This window comes from Phoca vitulina, unplaced genomic scaffold (assembly GCF_004348235.1).
Source record: "Phoca vitulina isolate PV1807 unplaced genomic scaffold, GSC_HSeal_1.0 scaffold6, whole genome shotgun sequence".
In the NCBI taxonomy this organism is placed as follows: Eukaryota; Metazoa; Chordata; class Mammalia; order Carnivora; family Phocidae; genus Phoca; species Phoca vitulina.
The window spans coordinates 55670958-55689734 of NW_022589709.1; the positions used below are offsets into that span (position 1 = coordinate 55670958).

Genomic DNA, 18777 nt, shown 5'->3' on the forward strand with positions numbered 1-18777 from the left:
TCCATTGATTCTGCAAGTTTTTCGGAATACATCCTATGTAAATAGCATTTGATGTTCACAATGATTAAAGCTATGAGGAAAACTGTGATAAAGTTGGAAATAAGCTAAATATACAAAAATAAGGTGTAGGTTGTATTACAGGAAATTAGAGAACTATTGAATATTAACTATCAAGCTGAATATTAATATTTAGTATTGTCAACATGAATCAATGATAATGTTAAATATGGTCATCATGATTACTGATTTAAGTAAGCTCTACACCCAATGTGGGACTCGAACTTATGACCTTGAGATCAAGAGTCTCATGATCTATCTCGACTGTGCCAGCCAGGCATCCCTAAATATGGTCATCATGAATGACTGCAATAAGTAGCACTGATAAATCCTGTCTCCCAAGTTAGATCAAGTAGTTGAACCAATAACAACAGTTAAAAAGCCTTTTTAAATAAAATGCCAAGTACATAATTTGACCTTACAAATAAGTGAAGTGGAAATGAAATACAGGTGTTGTGTTAATCACTGATATTAGCCCAGAAGTGATTTTGCAATAAAAGGAACAGCACAGATAATGATTTACCTCTCTATATCTAAAAAAACTACATTTTTAAAAATTTGTCTGAATCTTCTAAGAGAAGGAAGTTTAAAAAAAAAAAAAAAAAAAAAAGAGTGCTTTTGTGGTAGTTCCTGGTCACTGCAGCCTTTAAACACAGGCTAAGAACACCTCTGGGCAGGAAAGGTGAAAAGGGGTTTTCACATAGGCAAGATTTGCTAAATGGAGGATTTTAAAAATGCCCTTGCTTTTATGATTCCATATGTGAGCTAGTGAAAATATACTGTTATATGTAATAAAATGGTGGATCTACAATGCAATCATATGACCATTAATCACTGGGAATTATATGTATCTCTTGGATTTTACAGATAAATTTTACTGGCTGTATACTGAATAAATTAGGTAACATTCAGTGGATGTTTCAGTAATAGGTCTTGAAACAGGTTTTGAAAATTAAAACAATCAGCTTACCTTCCAAAGTGTCGTTTCAGAGGAAGCCTTCCAATATCTTGGATAAAAGAAATTTGAGCTGAAACAGAGATTTTAAAAAAGCTTTAAACAGACAATTCTCTGAAGATAAACAAATGGACAACAAACACATGAAAGGATGCTCAAAATCACGAATCCTTTGGAAAATTCAAATGAAAACCATGGGATACCATTTCACATCCTTTAGGATGTCTGTTAGAAAAAAAAATAGAAAAAAAAAAGGTTTCACAAAGATGTGGAGAAACTGAAACCCTTGGGAACTGCTGGTGGAAATGTAAAACGTATAACTGCTTTGGAAAATGGTAAAGCAGCTCCTTAAAAAATTAAAGACAGAATTACTATATGACCTAGCAATTCCACTTCTGGGTATATACCCAAAAGAACTGACAGCATGGTCTTAAAGAGTAATTTGTACACCCATGTTCATAACAGCATTGTTCACAATAGCCAAAAGGTGGAAGCAACTTATGTGTCCATCGGCAGATGAATGGATAAACAAAAGGTGGTACATACACACAATGTGATGTTATTCAGCCTTAAAAAGGAAATTCTGATATATACATATATATAATATTATATATATTTATTTTATTTTATTTTATTTTATTTTATTTTATTTTATTTGGGGCAGAGGAAGGGGCAGAAGGAGAGGGAGAGAGAGAATCTTAAGCAGGCTCCACACCCAGTGCAGAGCCTCAAGTGGGGCTCAATCTCACGATGCTGAGATCATGACCTGAGCCAAAACCAAGAGTCAGACGTTTAACCAAGTGAGCCACTTAGGCCCCCCAATACATGCTATAATATAGATATACTTTGATGACATGCTGTGTGAAATAAGTCAATTACAAAAGGACAAACACTGTTATGAGTCCACTATGTGAGGTACCTAGAGTAATCAAATTCAGAGACAGAAGATAGATGGTGGGCAGGGAGTGGGAGGTAGTGTTTAACATGTGTAGTTTCAATTTTGCAAGATGACAAAGTTCTAGGGATTGGTTATACAAGGTGAATACGCTTATCACCACTGAACTACATACTTAAACATGGTTTAAGTTGATAAATTATATATTCCGAAGAAACATTTATTCAGGAAAATCTAACTGCAAGAGTCTGTGGCATTTGAACCAGGACTCACTCCTTTGCTTCCTCAGCTTTAAGGAGACTTCACGCCAGGTGGGTGCAGCCAAGGACCCATAGGACTCCCTCCCTCCTGTGGCCAGCCAAGAATTCAGGACTCCCTTTCTCCAACCCAAACCATGGAAGCTCTATCCTAGTAGCTCAACAGGCTGAGAATACTGCCTCCTCCTTGAACTGCAATGGCCCTCGCCCAAGTTCATCCATAGGGCAGAGGGCCCATGCTGTGAGGGGCCCAGCCATGATGATCAGAGGCTACCTCCACTTGAGCACTCACCCAGAACAGTGACTCACTACAGGGGCTCAACAGTAGATCTGAACTGGCAGAAGAAAGAATAAGTCAACCTGAACAAGACTGATAAATATTGCAGAATCAAAGAAAAGGGAGAAAATGAAAGAAGAGAAATAAACAAAGCTATCAGAGGTCTGTGGGATACCTTTAAGCATTCCAACAAACACTAACAGAGGACCACGATAAAAAACAAAGAGAAAGGAGTAAAAAATAAATAATGTCTAAAATGACATAGTAAATAAAGAAATGGGGGAAAAATGGTAAGAAAAACCAAAACATCTTTTTTTTTAAGTAGACTTCACACCCAATGTTGGGGCTTGAACTCCCACCCCAAGATCAAGAGTTGCATGTTCTTGGGGAACCTGGGTTGTGCAGTGGGTTGAGCGCCCAACTCCTGGTTTCAGCTCAGGTCATGATCTCAGGGTTGTGGGATAAGAGCCTAAGGGCTCCATGCTCAGCGCTGAGTCTGCTTAAGACTCTGCTCCCTCTTCCCCTCATCTTCCCCCCCCACCCCGCCCCTCTCGCATGTGCTCTCTCTCAAATAAATAAATACTAAAAAAAAAAAAAAAAAAAAAAAAAAAAAGTTGCATGCTCTAACAACTGAGCCAGCCAGGCGCCCCCAAAACATCTTATTTTTGACTGAATTTTATGAACCCTTCAAAGTTTGTAAACCAACACTATGAGAGCTCTTGGATACTTACCTTTTTAAAGATCCACTACAGAACAGAATCAGGATTTTTTTAAAAAACAGCTTTTTGATATGGAAAACTGAGTTTGTGATCCTGTAATCTGAATTTTTAACTAGTGGACAAATGATTCTCCAGATAATTTCAGTGTAAGTAGTCTAAACCAGTACTAGATACTAAACTGGGAAAGGTTAGAATAAACTCTGCTGTGTTAGGCTGAAATTCAGTGTATTGGTGTGAACTCATGGTTTACACACACACACACACTTCCTAGCTCTGTTCCACTGAAACAGCCTAGACACAATGATACTCCAGTAGCAAGGACCATACCTAGTATCCAGACCCTAAATTCTTTTTTTTTTTTTTAAGTAGGCCCTACGCCCAACATGGAGATTGAACTCACAACCCCTAGATCAAGAGTCACATGCTCTATCGACTGAGCCAGCGAGGCACCCCCAGATCCTAAATTCTACATACTATTTCCACTATAAGGAACCAGGGCTCCTGAAGTATAAAATGATCCTGGATTTCTGATATTTATAAAAGGGACATCAGAGAGAGCTCTCTCTTTGCTCTGCTCTCTGCCATGTGAGAATATAAAATGGCTGGATCTGCTTGTATCTTGATTTTGGACTTTCCAACCTCCGGAGCTGACTTAGTACTTATTTATAAAATATGGAGTGCTATCCATGGTAAGTGCCATTTGCCAATTAAAGCATATGCCTAATATTTGTATAGGCACAGAAAAAAGTCTGGAAGAATTTACACCAACCTTTCAAAAGGAATTACCTGTGGTTATAGGAAACTTTTAATTTTTACTTTATATACTTCTGTATTGCTTTATTCCTTTTTAAATCAAAAACACGTATTCTGGATCAAAAAGGGAAAAAAACTTAGCTCACTAGAATATAGCAACGAGTTGACCTACAGAAAGATAAAGTTATAAAACACTACTTCTTGGGATAACTAAAAACCCATGTTATTACCTGGATTTCTCATTGGTATGGTTAGCAAGGTAAGGTATGGCAACAGCTGAGTTTGGAGGCATAAAGCTGGTAAGCAGAAGTCAGAAAAAAGTGCTTTTGCTGCCAAGCAATTTTCCCGATACTGTATAGAAAAAAAGAAAAGATGAAATGAAAACTAAAGTAAAAAAATATGGAAATGTATCCCTAGACAAACTAAGTTTACTATATCACAAATTGTATTTATATACCACATACTTTTAAGAGTTTATCTAATTAGTTTTTTATAACTGTCCTAGCCTTACCTAATAAAGCATTTTACCTATAAAACTATTTCATATTTGACATAATAGCAATAAGAATATTTTTTTAAAAATTTTATTTATTTATTCATGAGAGACAGAGAGACAGAGAGAGAGGCAGAGGCAGAGGGAGAAGCAGGCTCCCCGCAGAGCAGGGAGACCAATGTGGGACTCGATCCAGGACCCTGGGATCATGACCTGAGCTGAAGGCAGATGCTTAACAGATTGAGCCACCCAGGCGTCCCAGCAATAAAAATTTTTTAAGAGACCTAAGGTAGAAAGAAAAAAAACCTTAAAAATGAAAGGAATTTTGTTTATGAGCATACATCATAAATTATGTGAGGATATTGTTTCTCAGTAAAAAAATTTATATTCTTCAGTTAACATGGGTACAATGCTAGGCTGAGGAGGAGAGAAGCAATCTGCCTTCAAGGAGCTTACAGCTTTACAGAGACAATCTGTATGTAACTATAAGGCAAAATTAATTTTCATGCTATAAAAAGCAAAGCAAGTCAATAAGGGACATAAATTGGTTAAAAGTCATGAAATTCTCCAAGAAATCTGTTGGGAAAAATGTCTTAGGTAACGAATTACAGGCTCATATTTAGCCATATGATTTACGAACTGGAAGACATCTTAGAGATAATGTAGTCCAGAGACCACAAATTCAGATGCTGTAGGAGACAGGCGGGTATATAAATCAGTGCAGTGAGACAGCTGGGGAAAACAGTACCCACCACTCCCATCTTCAAGGGGCAGATGCTACTTGGCTTGATCAGATTGCTGCCATGTAAAAATATAGGCCAGTGCTGCCTTACTTTGCATTCTTTTCAGGAGAGTCCAGGAATTCTGAGCCAGAAATCCATATATGAATTTTAATTACCATACTCATTTTTTAAAAGACTGGAAATTCATGAAAAAAAATCTTTTTGTGTGCAGTATTCAACATGGGGGGCCATCTATTTTTGATTTCTAATCCAATCCTCCACATTTAAAGCTGTGGAAACTAAGTGCACATTAGGTAAAATAACGCATCCAGATGGTGAGAGGCAAGTCAAGGATTTATTTTTCCTTCCCTTTTTTTTTTTTTTAAAGTAATCTCTAGGGGCACCTGGGTGGCTCAGATGGTTAAGCATCTGCCTTCGGCTCAGGTCATGATCTCAGGGTCCTGGGATCGAGCCCCGCATCGGGCTCCCTGCTTGGCGGGGAGCCTACTTCTCCCTCTCCCTCTACTGTTCCCCCTGCTTGTGCTCTCTTGCTCTCTCTGTCAAATAAATAAGTAAAATCTTAAAAAAAAAAAAAAGTAATCTCTATACCCAATGTGGGGCTTGAACTCACGACCCTGAGATTGAGAGTCACATGCTCTTCCAAATGAGCCAGCCAGGTGCCCCTATTTTTAATTAAAACTAAAAGATAATTATAATGATACTGTGAATTCAATAATCATCATCTAATAAATATGATATGTGTTTTCAAATTTTGAGTGTTTTCCTTAAAAATAATGAGGCATTTAAGAGCATCCTTTTTATGTCTTACTATAATTCTAAGAAAACTGTGGCTGTTAGCAACTACTTCTTACTCTAATAAAACACTTTTTATTTATAAAACTTATAAACAACAGCTTTATTGAGATATAATTCACACACCATAAAGTTTACCTATTAAAAGTACACAATTCTTTTTTTTTTTTTTTTTAAAGATTTTATTTATTTATTTGACAGAGAGAGAGATAGTGAGAGCAGGAACACAAGCAGGGGGAGTGGGAGAGAGAGAGAAGCAGGCTTCCTGCCGAGCAGAAAGCCCGATGCGGGACTCGATCCCAGGACCCTGGGATCATGACCTGAGCCGAAGGCAGACGCTTAACGACTGAGCCACCCAGGTGCCCCGTACACAATTCTTTTTTTACCTTTTTATTTATGAGAAACCACTGGGGTTTGTGCAAGGGTCGAAAACTTGATCCTCCTCCTTGGCAATGAGCAAATCCTCGGGCTTTGTTGGAATGTATCACACCTCTCGTAGCTATGGATGTACTATATTGCCTGAGTAAAGAGCGTGTCTAAAAAGGAGACAAAATGTAAAATAAAGAAAATAAGAGATTTACAATGCAGTGCTATTAGTACTGCTGACACCAAAAAACCACTAATCAGATTTACTTAATGTATGTTCACTTTTTTTTTTTTTAAGATTTATTGATTTATTTTAGAGAGAATGTGCACATGTGTGAGTGAGGGGAGGGGCGGAGGGAGATAATCTTCAAACAGACTCTGCCGAGTGTGGGGTGGATGCAGGGCTCTATCCCATGAACTATGAGATCACAGCCCGAGCTGAAACCAAGAGTTGCTCAACCAATCAAGCCACCCAGGTGCCCCAAATGTATGTTCACTTTTTCCAATATTACCAAAGCCCTGAAAATAATATGCTATAAAATTACCTAAATCAAATTCAACTGAGACACAACAATTAACCAGTATGTGTGAACTCTGAATGGATCCTGGATGCGGGTGGTGAAAACAACTTAAAATATATTTTTTTAAAAAGACTTTATTTTTTATTGCTTCTTAGCCTTTTGGCTAAGATCAAGTTAAGATTTTATTTTTGAGTAATCTCTACATGTGGGGCTCAAACTTACAACCCCGAGATCAAGAGTTGCATGCTGTACCGACTGAGCCAGCCAGGTTCCCCTTAAAATACATTTTTTTTTAAAGATTTTATTTATTTATTTGAGAGAGAGAGAGAGAGACAGCAAGAGGGGGAACACAGGCAGGGGGAGTGGGAGAGTGGGAGTGGGAGAGGGAGAGGGAGAGGGAGAGGCAGGCTTCCTGCTGAGCAAGGAGCCTGATGTGGGGCTCAATACCAGGACCCCGGGATCATGACCTGAGCTGAAGGCAGATGCTTAACGACTGAACCACCCAGACAGCTGATGAAATCAGAATAAGGATAATATGTTACTGAATTAATGCTAGTTTCCTTAAGTGTGATAAACACTCTGTGGTTGTAATAGGGCAATGTCCTTATGCATGCTTAAGTATTAAGTGATGTGGTACCTGCTATTACTTTCCAATTACTGGGGCCAAAACAAGTGTGTAAACACACAGAGGTTAAGCAAATGTGGCAAAATATGAAAAAGTGGTGAAGAAAAGCTAAGGGTATACAGGCATTCATCATACTATTCTTTCAACTTGCCTATAGGTTAGAAAATTTCAAAATAAAAAAGAATATAAGAAAAATTAAGCAAATGCAACTACTGAATAGTGAAACATATAAACACAGAAACCATATGATACATGTTTTTTATTGTATCTTTCCTAATTTTAATTATTAATGCTATTTCAATATTTATAATACAGAAACATTAACATATCAAAACAGTGTTGTGCAAAAGAACTTTCTGTAACAGAAATGTTCTGTTATTTAACAAACTGTTCAACACAGTAGCTGTTTAACACAGTAATTACTAGCCACATGTAGCCATCAAATGCTGGAAATGTGGCTACTCTGTCTGAGGAACTGAATTTTATTGACTTATTTATGTATTTATTTAAAGATTGTATTTATTTATTTGGCAGAGAGAGAGAGAGGGCTAGAGAGGAAAGTGGGGGAAACAGTACAGGGAAAGGGAGAAGCAGACTCCCTACTGAGCAAGGAACCCGATGAAGGGACCCTGAGATCATGACCTGAGCCAAAGGCAGACACTTAACCAACTGAGCCACCCAGGCGCCCCTGAATTTTAAATTAAGTTTAATTTAACCTAATGTAAATAGTCGTATGTGGCTAGTGGTATTACATTGGTCTGAGCAGTGTTAGAATGTTATGGAAAAATATAAATTTTATAGTGAATAATTTCAAATTTGTAAAAAAATTTATTTAAAAAGTAAAAGAAAGTATAAAAAGCACACTTCTTCCCCTTCTACTTTTCAATGGTTGTCAAAATTTCTGAATATATATATTAATTTCATAATCAGAAAGTAACTTTAGAAAAAATTAGTGTTATCACCAAAAAAGTCAGATTAACCACTGTCATTACAAACACTGGATTGGATGAATTAATTTTATTATTGTTATTAAGAAGTTACATAAGGGGCCCCTGGGTGCCTCAGTCAGTTAAGCATCTGCCTTCGGCTCAGGTCATGATCCCGGGGTCCTGGGATCGAGTCCTGCATCGGGTTTTCTGCTCAGTGGGGAGTCTGCTTCTCCCTCTGCCCCTCTCCCCTGCTCGTGCTCTCTCTCTCAAAAATAAATAAACAAAATCTTAAAAAAAAAAAGAAGTTATGTAAGATGTCAAATGAGGAATAAAAGTAAAGTTTCTCAATTCTGAGGAAACATTCATAAACAAAAACAGTTAGTCAAATGGTCTTACATTCCAGTCACCACTGAGGGTATCTGCAAAACTCAGAAAGTCACTGGCTCTCACAAGATCATCTACTTCCACGAAGAAATCTACGTAGTTTTGGTGAAGATATAAATTAAATAACTCTCCTGGCATGTGTGACATTTCTACTACTTCCTATAAAAAGAAGCAAACACATATAATTTAGGCAAAAATGCAGTGGTTAAATGTGTACATCCATAAATGTAAATAATATACATCCTGTAAAAAGTACTAAATGTTTAATTAAAGACTTTACCTCAGGTTGAACAAGTAAGGTATCCCGCTCATACTCTGATAAATGCGAAGGCAACCGAGGGGAATCCAATTCTGTTAAAGATGCTCCTATAAAAAAATTTCTGGAATTATTAAAAATACCACCACCTACAGTTACATAGAACCACTCATTTGAAGGTTTTTTCAAAACTTTAGGCACATAATACCAAACATACTAAACAAGATGTTAAAAATAAAAAAACAAAGTAAGTGGAGGCTTATGTGAGTTACCTCACTATTACAGTGCCTTGCTGCTGTATATAAAATGAGTTGTCTCATTATCACTATTCTTAAGAAATCAAATTAGAATTCTGATGTCTGGATTATGGCTTTTCTAGAAATAAAATATTCCAACTCACAAAGCACTCTGCAGCATTTCACCTTTTCAGCTCTGCATTGCTTTCTTCTTTTGATCCTCATTCTCAATATAAAAATCTTTACTATTTTCTTTACTATGTAGGATGAGGCTGCTTTCTGCATGGGACAACAGGAACCCTGTTCCTTGATGCAAGAAGTTATAAATGAATGTTGAGAAGGCAAACAAAAAAATAGAAGGAAAAGAATCAGTGGGAATAGCCACTGAGGTTCGGAGGTAAGAGACCCAAGGACAGAGGTGCATCTTACTTCCACCTAAGTGTCCCTGTTTCATTTTGTTCAGGTGGCAGGAAGGTTTCCATTTAGAAATCCCAAATTTTCAACCATCTGGAAAGAAGAAACTGAGAGATATTAGCCTAAAACAAGAAGGATGCCTGGAGTGAGAAGACAATGAAGCAGAAATAGAGAAACAACAGAAGACAAAGAGGCAAGGAAGATAAGAAGATGGAAAACAGGTATGTGAGGCACTCAAGAGTTTTATAGGACGATAAAAACAGCTGTTTATTTTTTTTTTAAAGATTTTTTATTTATATATTTGAGAGAGAGAGAATGAGAGAGAGAGCACATGAGAGGGGGGAGGGTCAGAGGGAGAAGCAGACTCCCTGCCGAGCAGGGAGCCCGATGCGGGACTCGATCCAGGGACTCCAGGATCATGACCTGAGCCGAAGGCAGTCGCCCAACCAACTGAGCCACCCAGGCGCCCTAAAAACGGCTGTTTAAAACAGCTAGGTTTTTGGCAACCAGAAAATAGTCTCAGATAATAAGAGGTGTGATAAGCATGAAGCTTCAACAAATGTCTGTCCACATACTGTTTGTGATCCACTGAAGCAGCTATTTTACAAGAGGTCTGAAAAACTATCTGAGAGGAAATTGAGGACACGACACATAGAACTTTTCTCAATGGTCCATTATGATGATTTACTTTGTGCTATAACAGATAAAACGGTTCCAAACTACAGCAACAGTTTCCTTCAAAATTTGGTAAGAATTGTTTCAATCTATATAAAGGCGTGTCAGATGCCCACCCACCACCCACCCCCAATCCTAATTCTCTTCCTTCAGGATCCGCAGACTAAGAACTGATGTTTTCTACATGAAAAACAGAATTCTGGGATTTTTTTGAAAGGAAAAACAATCTGGGAGCTTAGAGATCAGTGATCCGAGTGGAGGGACTGAGGGGAAGCAGGCATTAAAGAAAGAAGAGGGAAACAGAACATCTCTGGCTGGGGAGAGGGCAGGTAGTAAAGAGAAATGTAAGGAGTTCCAAAGAAGTCTGAAGCTACCTGGCAATTTGTCTAGGGTCCTGGTGTCCAGAGTTCAATCCTAAGAGGGCTTTGGGCTACCAACACCTGCCACTAAAATTCTAGAGAAACTGATGTCTTACCTGCAGCAAACTATACTTTTAAATAAGATTTACAGACATGGATATAGTCTACAGTAGTTTTTACATTTAGTCCTGTCCATAGTCCAAAAATACTCTATCTACATACATTTACTGGCTATGTCTTAGGTCTTGCCAAACAGTATCAGACCCAGCCCTAGATGCGAAATATGTGACATTTTCAAAAACTGGTATTTAATTTCAGTTGTAAGACTAATACCTAACAGATTTTTTAAAAAACATATCAGATTTTCTTACTTTTACAATATAATATTTTCCCCAGAGCTCTGAAGAGAAAAAGAGAAGCATCTTTGCCACCAATAGCTTGGACCTCCTGGTTTTCAAAAACCCTATCAGTTTTTTTCCTTTGTTTTGATTTTGACAGCGCAGCATCTGATTTTATTGAAGACACTCCTTTCTTCCTTGGCCATAAACGATTTTCTCCTAAATAATATACACCCAAGAGACAATATTGAAAATAAAATTAAAATATGAAAAATAAAACTGACATTTTATGTAAGTTACACTAAATAGTCAAATTAAAAAATATTTTTTCTAATAAACCGTAATTACAAAATATGTGAACTCCGTTGTCTTTGGGTTGCTACACTATTAAGATGGAATAAAACATCATCTAAAAGTACCTTATGACACAGATTTCAAATTTTCACCCATAAACACATTCTCTAATATAGGCCTATCATCTTGAATTCTCAGGGTACTGCTTGTGCAAGGTACTGCTCTTGGTGTATGATATGTATTAGCCAACTAAATCCTCAAAATAACTTGATTAGGTGAGAACTATTATCACACACATTAAAGACAGGAGTAGGAGATAAAGAGAGATTAAGTAACTGCCTCAAGGGCATCAGCCAGTAAGTGACTTGAGTCCAGGCAGTACAGTTCTGTAGTGCATGTTCAACAACTATTCTGTATTCTCTCTCTACTGATCTGGGAAGTCTTTAATTCATGAATATGCCTGTGTTGAAATTTCATTGGTAAATCTACTGTTCAAAACTCAGAATGCATCACTTAAGAAAAGTAGCCTGGAAGAGCAAAAAGAACATAGGATCTGGGTTTGATTCTTATTATTGTTTATCTCATTAAGCTGGTCAAGAATTAAATGAAGCAATATATGCTTACTAATACAGTTCCTGACCCACTCAAAAAATATTTTCTTCCCTTTAAAATTTCTGAGCTCAGAGAATAAGGTTATAAATGACAGGATTGCAAACTGGCCTACTTCAGCCTTCCCAACCCATAATTCCAGTAGTGAACCTAAGCACCATTTACACTTATGTTTCTATAGGAATAAGCAGAATTCTGGTTTCGGTTGTATTACGCTGCTTATTTACTCTTCTCTACAGTTATTTTGAAAAACAAAGATATAAACTAAACGAACAGGTTATATTTGTAGGTAGATGCTAGGATTGCAGGTGGATTTTGAGAGCTCCAAAGATGGCTTTTAATTTTTCAAGGTCAATTTCTCAATGTGAAACATCAAGTAGGGTGCTTGTTAAATGTTTTCTGATGAGAACCATGTACAAGAAACCATGTGCTATCTCTCTCTCTATTTTTTTATATTTATTTGAGGGGCGCCTGGGTGGCTCATTCGTTGGGCGTCTGCCTTTGGCTCAGGTCATGGTCTCAGGGTCCTGGGATCGAGCCCCACATCAGGCTCCCTGCTCTGCAGGAAGCCTGCTTCTCCCTCTCCCACTCCCCTTGCTTGTGTTCCCTCTCTTGCTGTGTCTCTTGTCAAATAAATAAATAAAATCTTTAAAAAAAAAAGATTTATTTATTTGAGAGAGAGAGACAACGAGCATGCAAGCACACGAGTAGGGGGAGGCGCAGAGGGAGAGAACCTTCAAGCAGACTCCCTGCTGAGCGCCAAGCCCCACATAGGGCTCCATCCATGACCCAGGAGATCATGACCTGAGCCAAAATCAGGAGTCAGTCGCTCAACCTACTGAGCCACCTAGGTGCCACTTTCCCTTATTTTTAAATAGGCTCCATGCCCATCGTGGAGCCCAACACAGGGCTTGAACTCAGGACCCTGAGATTAAGACCTGAGCTAAGATTAAGAGTCAGATGCTTAACCGACTGAGCCACGAAGGCGCCCCTGTGCTATCTCTTTTAATATAGCATGACACTGCACCTTTTTTACAACAAAGGTAAATCAATTTATTAAATATATCATATATAAATTAAAAATAAATACAAAAGTAAATCTACGTAAGCAAAATACTATGTATTTTTAAAAGATTTATTTATTTTGGAGATAGAACACATGCACATGCACTCAGGGGAGAGAGGGACAGGAGAACCTCAAGCAGGTTCCATGCCCAGTATGGAACCCCATGTGGGGCTTGATCTCACAACCCTGAGATCATGACCTGAGCTGAAATCAGGAGTCAGATGCTTAACCAACAGAGCCATCCATTAATGAATTAAAATTCATTAATAGCTGACCATTTCCTGACTCCTTAATATATATCAAGCACTGGAATAAACACTCTACAAGTATTAACTCACTTTCACACAAGTCTGTAAGAGAGGTTCTCATATAAAAGGTGAGGATATGCAGGCACAAAATGATTGTCATTTGCAAGATTATTCACCAGTAAACGGCAGAGCCAGGATTTTCACCCAGGAAGTCTCATCCAAATTAACTTTAAAAAGTAAAGTAGCAAACCACATAAATCAATCAGGTTTTGTCTCAGGTACACAGATATATACAATGACATATTCACAGGGGTGTGTGTATGTACGTGTACATACATGATTTTATAGAACAGTCTCAAAAAGAACAGTAGATGGAGATATATATCAGTAAGTTAAAATGTTTAGTTTGATTCAGATTCATGAACAATTAAGAGAAAGTCGCCTACACAATGCAGTAAGAATTTATCTTTCATAGTTACCTTTTGAAGAAGAAAACTGGAGGCTATTTATTGCACTTCTGATATCACCAGAACATCCTTGACAGAGCAACTCTAGAGAACTTTTATCAGGGATAATAATATTTCCTCCATTCTAAAATGAAAAATATTAAAGTTTAAAAAACTAGTTTCTAAAACCAAAAAAACACTCCCTCATTCTCTCAACTAAATGAAAAAGTACATTAGAATCTTTTAAAGATGCTAAAAAGCTTCCATGTTAAACGCCAATCTGCTCAGGAAAGTCAATGATTTATCATAGCTTAAGATAAATTCAAGAGTATAAAATAATTTTACTTATTTACTTGGACTGTTATATTTTGAAGTTCTCTTACTATAATATATATCCATATATATATACGAATTATCACTCCCTTGTCAGTTCAAGTATAAGACCAGAAAAATTTATCTATCCCTTTCCACCTTAAGAAACTCCTAATGGTTTACTGACAACATGACTTAAGTTGAATCCAGGTCATGATCTCAGGGTCCTGGGATTGAGTCCTGCAGTGGGCTCCATGCTCAGTGGGGAGTCTGCTTGAGATTCTCTCCCTCTGCCCCTCCCCCTGCTTGCGCACACATGCACCCGTTCTCTAATAAATAAATAAATCTTTAAAAAAGATATATATATTTCTGTGGAAGGAAAATTCCCTCCAAAGTGTCTCTAACAATTACTAATTTTAATTTTTTTCTTTTTTCTTTTTTTTAAGATTTTATTTATTTGACAGAGAGAGACACAGCGAGAGAGGGAACACAAGCAGGGGGAGTGGAAGAGGGAGAAGCAGGTTTCCCGCCGAGCAGGGAGCCCGATGCAGGGCTCGATCCCAGGACTCTGGGATCATGACCTGAGCTGAAGGCAGACGCTTAATGACTGAGCCACCCAGGCGCCCCTAATTTAATTTTTTCTACCAGTGGTATGTGAGAGTGCCCATTTTTTCTTTATCTTTGGCAATCTTGTTTATTGATCTCTTAAATAAACTTTTTCAAACTGATACATGAAAAATGGTGTCTGGTTTATTTATTTTATTTATTTATTTTTAAAGATTTTATTTATTTTTTGACAGAGCAAGACAGCGAGAGAGGGAACACAAGCAGGGGGAGTGGGAAAGGGAGAAGCAGGCTTCCCGCCGAGCAGGGACCCCAATGTGGGGCTCGATCCCAGGACCCTGGGATCATGACCTGAGCCGAAGGCAGAGGCTTAATGACTGAGCCACCCATGCGCCCCATGGTGTCTGGTTTAAGTATTAATTTTCTTTGATTCCTAGTAGGGCCAAACACCTCTCATGTTTACTAGGCATTTGTATTACTCTGTGTATTGGCTTCTCTGTTCTTAGAATTTTTATTGATTTATTTTTTTAAAGATTTTACTTATTTATTTTTGCGAGAGAGAGCGAGCGAGCGAGAGAGAAAGCACAAGCGGGATGAGGGGCAGAGGGATAAGCACACTCCCTGCTGAGCAGGGATCCCAAGGTGAAGCTCGGTCCTGGGATGCCAGGATCATGAACTCAGGCAAAGGCAAAGGCACCCAGGCACCCAGGCACCCGTTTTTAGCCTTTTTAGGTAGGCACGTTTTTATATATTCATGTGTTAATACTTTGTTACATAACTTGCAAATATTTTCTTCCATTCTCATGCTTGTCTTTTAACTTAGCTTACCATGCCTTCTATCATTTCCTAAGCTTTTCATTTTTTTGAAGTAAATCCAATGTTTTTAGGGCTTTTGTTTCTTACTTAGGAATACTTTCCTTCAAACCAAAGTCAGTACTTTTTCTTAATACTATTCTCATTTTGGGGCACCTGGGTGGCTCAGTAGATTAAGGATCTGCCTTCCGCTCAGGTCATGATTTCCAGGTCCTGGGATGGAGCCCCAGGTCAGGCTTCCTGCTCAGCAGGGAGTATGCTTTTCCCTCTCTTCCCCTCTGTCCCTCCCTACTGCTCATTCTCTCTCTCAAATAAATAAATAAAATCTTAAAAAAAAATACTATTGTCATTTTGGTTTTTGCAATAAGATCTTTAATCTACCTAGAAATTATTATTATTTTTCTAAAGATTATTTATTTTAGGGAGAGAGAGTGCATGCGCAAGGGGAGAGGGGGCAGAGGGAAAGATTCTCAAGCACTGAGCGCACAGCCCAATGCAGGGCTCATCTAAGGACCCTGAGATCATGACCTGAGCCAAAATCAAGTCAGAGGCTTAACCAACTGAGCCACCTAGGCACCCCTAGAAATTATTTTTGTACATAGTATAAAGATGCAACCTTATGTTTTTCCATATGGATATCCAATTGTGCAAATACCATTTATTAATTATAATAGTCTCCTCTTTCCCCAGTGATGTAAAATACTATTTCCATTATACAGAAAATTGCCATTTACACATACTGATCTATTTCTGTGCTGTCTTACTGAATCCTTCCTTTTGTCTGTTACTGTGTCAATAGTACACAGCTTGTAATATTTATAGTTTTACATTATGTTCCAATACATAGATAGCAAGTCTCTCTTCATTATTCTTTTACAAAATTTTCTTGCTCATATCTGTGAATTTTCTCTTCCAGATAAACTTCATTTTTATTGTGAATACATTTATTTAATTTAAAATTGTTTCAAGAAGAGTATTTGTTTTTGAAAAATTCTAGTTTGGATTACTTGCCAAAAAGGAAAAGTAATTTTTTTTTTAAAGATTTCATCCATTTATTTGAAAGAGAGATAGTGTAAGAGAGAGAGCATGAGTGGGGGGAGGGGCAGAGGGAGAAGCAGACTCTTCAGTGAACAGGGAGCCCGAAGCGGGGCTCGATCCCAGGACCCTGAAATCATGACCTGAGCTGAAGGCAGACGCTTAACAGACTGAGCCACCCAGGCGCCCCAGGAAATGTAATTTGAAATTATGATCCTTGGTAGCTGAAGGAAATACCATGGATGTTAATCACTTTGAACACACAAATGTGGTTGAAATGTGTGATCACACTTTACATACTTAATGATATTAAAAAGAATAAAGATCTTTTCTTCTTGTAAAAACAGAAAAACATCTATTTAAACTCAAAAAAGCCCAAACCTAAGATAGTCACCATTCTTTCTTTCAACTAGATCACTTAAGATGTCAACACTCTTTCTTAAATCATTAACTGAGCTACAGAATGCCAGAGATTAAAATGTTTTGATCTTCCTCTACCATCATTATCATCCTTGGAGACCCCAGACAGTATCTCAACATTTGATCTTATAAAAGCTTGAAAGACGTGAATAGTGTGCTGGTTGTTGCTCCTGTGATGTAACAGTATCAACAATAATATCAGAAGTATACTAGTTCTAGGGCGCCTGGGTGGCTCAGTCAGTAGAGCATGTGACTCCTGATCTTCGGGTTGTAAGTTCGAGCCCCGTGGCGGGTGTAGAGGTTATTTAAATATTAAAAAATCTTAAAAAAAAGAAAAAGGTATACTAGTTCTGACATTCTTGCAGGTCCACTAGTTAAGGTACAGCATGTTAACTTCGTAACAAAAAAGTCACAGTATCTCTTTTTACTATTCCAACACAACTTGCTAAAGTGAATGCCATTTGCAATTTAACTACTTAGTCTTAAAAAAAAATTTGAGTTAATGTGTTAAGGTGCTATGATGTTGATTATTTTTATTAATGCTCAATGTTTGTTTAATAAATATTTAAAAGCTGTAGTTTGTAGTTATGCTCCTGGTACAGAACGTAGTTTGTTTCTTTTTTTTAAAGACATTAAAAAAAAAAAATCACAAGTAATCCTACCATCCAGAACCAATCACACTCAGCATTTTTATGTACTTTCTTCTAGTACGTACAGGTTCAAGTATATATGTGCATTCTGCTGTTATTGAAAATTGTTTTTTAGCACAGTGAAATGGAGTGAAAATGAAACTTCAAACCTATCTGATACTTAATAGTTGTGGGATATTATGCAAGTTATTTCCCCCCAAAAGCTGTTTCCTTATCTGTAAAATAGGGATTATGTACCAATTTTGTATGGTTGTGGTGAGATTTAATAAGATCAGGTATGTAGGGGCACCTGGGTGGCTCAGTCGGTTGGGCGTCTGCCTTCAGCTCGGGTTGTGATCCCGGGGTCCTGGGATTGAGCCCCGCGTCCGGGCTCCCTGCTCCACAGGAAGCCTGCTTCTCCCTCTCCCACTCCCCCTGCTTGTGTTCCCTCTCTTGCTGTGTCTGTCAGATAAATAAAATCTTTAAAAAAAAAAAAAAAAAAAGATCAGGTATGTAAAGATACTTTGCATAGTGCCTGACATATATCAAGGGCTGAAGATAGAATTTCTATTGTTAACTTCATTTATTTATTTATTTAAAGTAATCTCTACACAGAACGAGGTCACAGCCCTGCGATAAGAGTTCCACACTCTTCCAAATGAGCCAGCCAGGTGCCCCTGCATCTTGTTATTTATAACTTGACATGAAATTGTATTTCCTCATGTCACTAAATATTCTCAAAACACTAATCAATTACATGATACCTCACCATAATAACTGCTCCCTCTATTACTGGACTCAGTTTCTAATTTTTCACTATTAATAGTTTTTATTTATTCCACTAAGTGCTCTACATAATTTTGTTTAATCCTCAAAGCAAACTCTCGCTTGGAGATTTCCCTCAGTTACTATGATCCAAGTGATGCAAAAAAAAAAAACAAACCCTTACATTTCATGCAAGATCTAGTTGATCTGTAGCAGTAGGGCCCCTAGAATCATGCTGCTGGGAGAAGTTCCATCAATTTATTTTAACATCATGTTGATTTGAAAGATAGAAAAAAAAATGATGTATTAAAAATGACTGCTGGGGGGCGCCTGGGTGGCTCAGTCGTTAAGCGTCTGCCTTCAGCTCAGGTCATGATCCCAGGGTCCTGGGTTCAAGCCCTGCATCGGGCCCCCTGCTCACTGGGAAGCCTGCTTCTCCTTCTTCCACTCCCCCTGCTTATGTTCCTGCTCTCGCTATTTCTCTCTGTCAAATAAATAAATAAAATCTTTAAAAAAAAAAAAAATGACAGCT

General features: G+C 37.8%; 1 protein-coding gene across 3 annotated transcripts in view; it reads right to left on the reverse strand.

Moving 5' to 3' along the window:
* RAD17 (RAD17 checkpoint clamp loader component) overlaps positions 1-18777 on the reverse strand; it is a 33163-nt gene that overhangs the window by 1872 nt on the left and 12514 nt on the right. For all 3 annotated transcript variants that reach the window (XM_032404264.1, XM_032404263.1, XM_032404265.1), the window contains 7 exons: positions 13741-13852; positions 11078-11263; positions 9047-9132; positions 8779-8925; positions 6328-6477; positions 4144-4264; positions 1028-1085 (listed from right to left, as the gene is read on the reverse strand). In XM_032404264.1, the coding sequence (XP_032260155.1) occupies positions 1028-1085; positions 4144-4264; positions 6328-6477; positions 8779-8925; positions 9047-9132; positions 11078-11263; positions 13741-13852 (860 nt within the window). The remainder of the gene's footprint in view (positions 1-1027; positions 1086-4143; positions 4265-6327; positions 6478-8778; positions 8926-9046; positions 9133-11077; positions 11264-13740; positions 13853-18777) is intronic.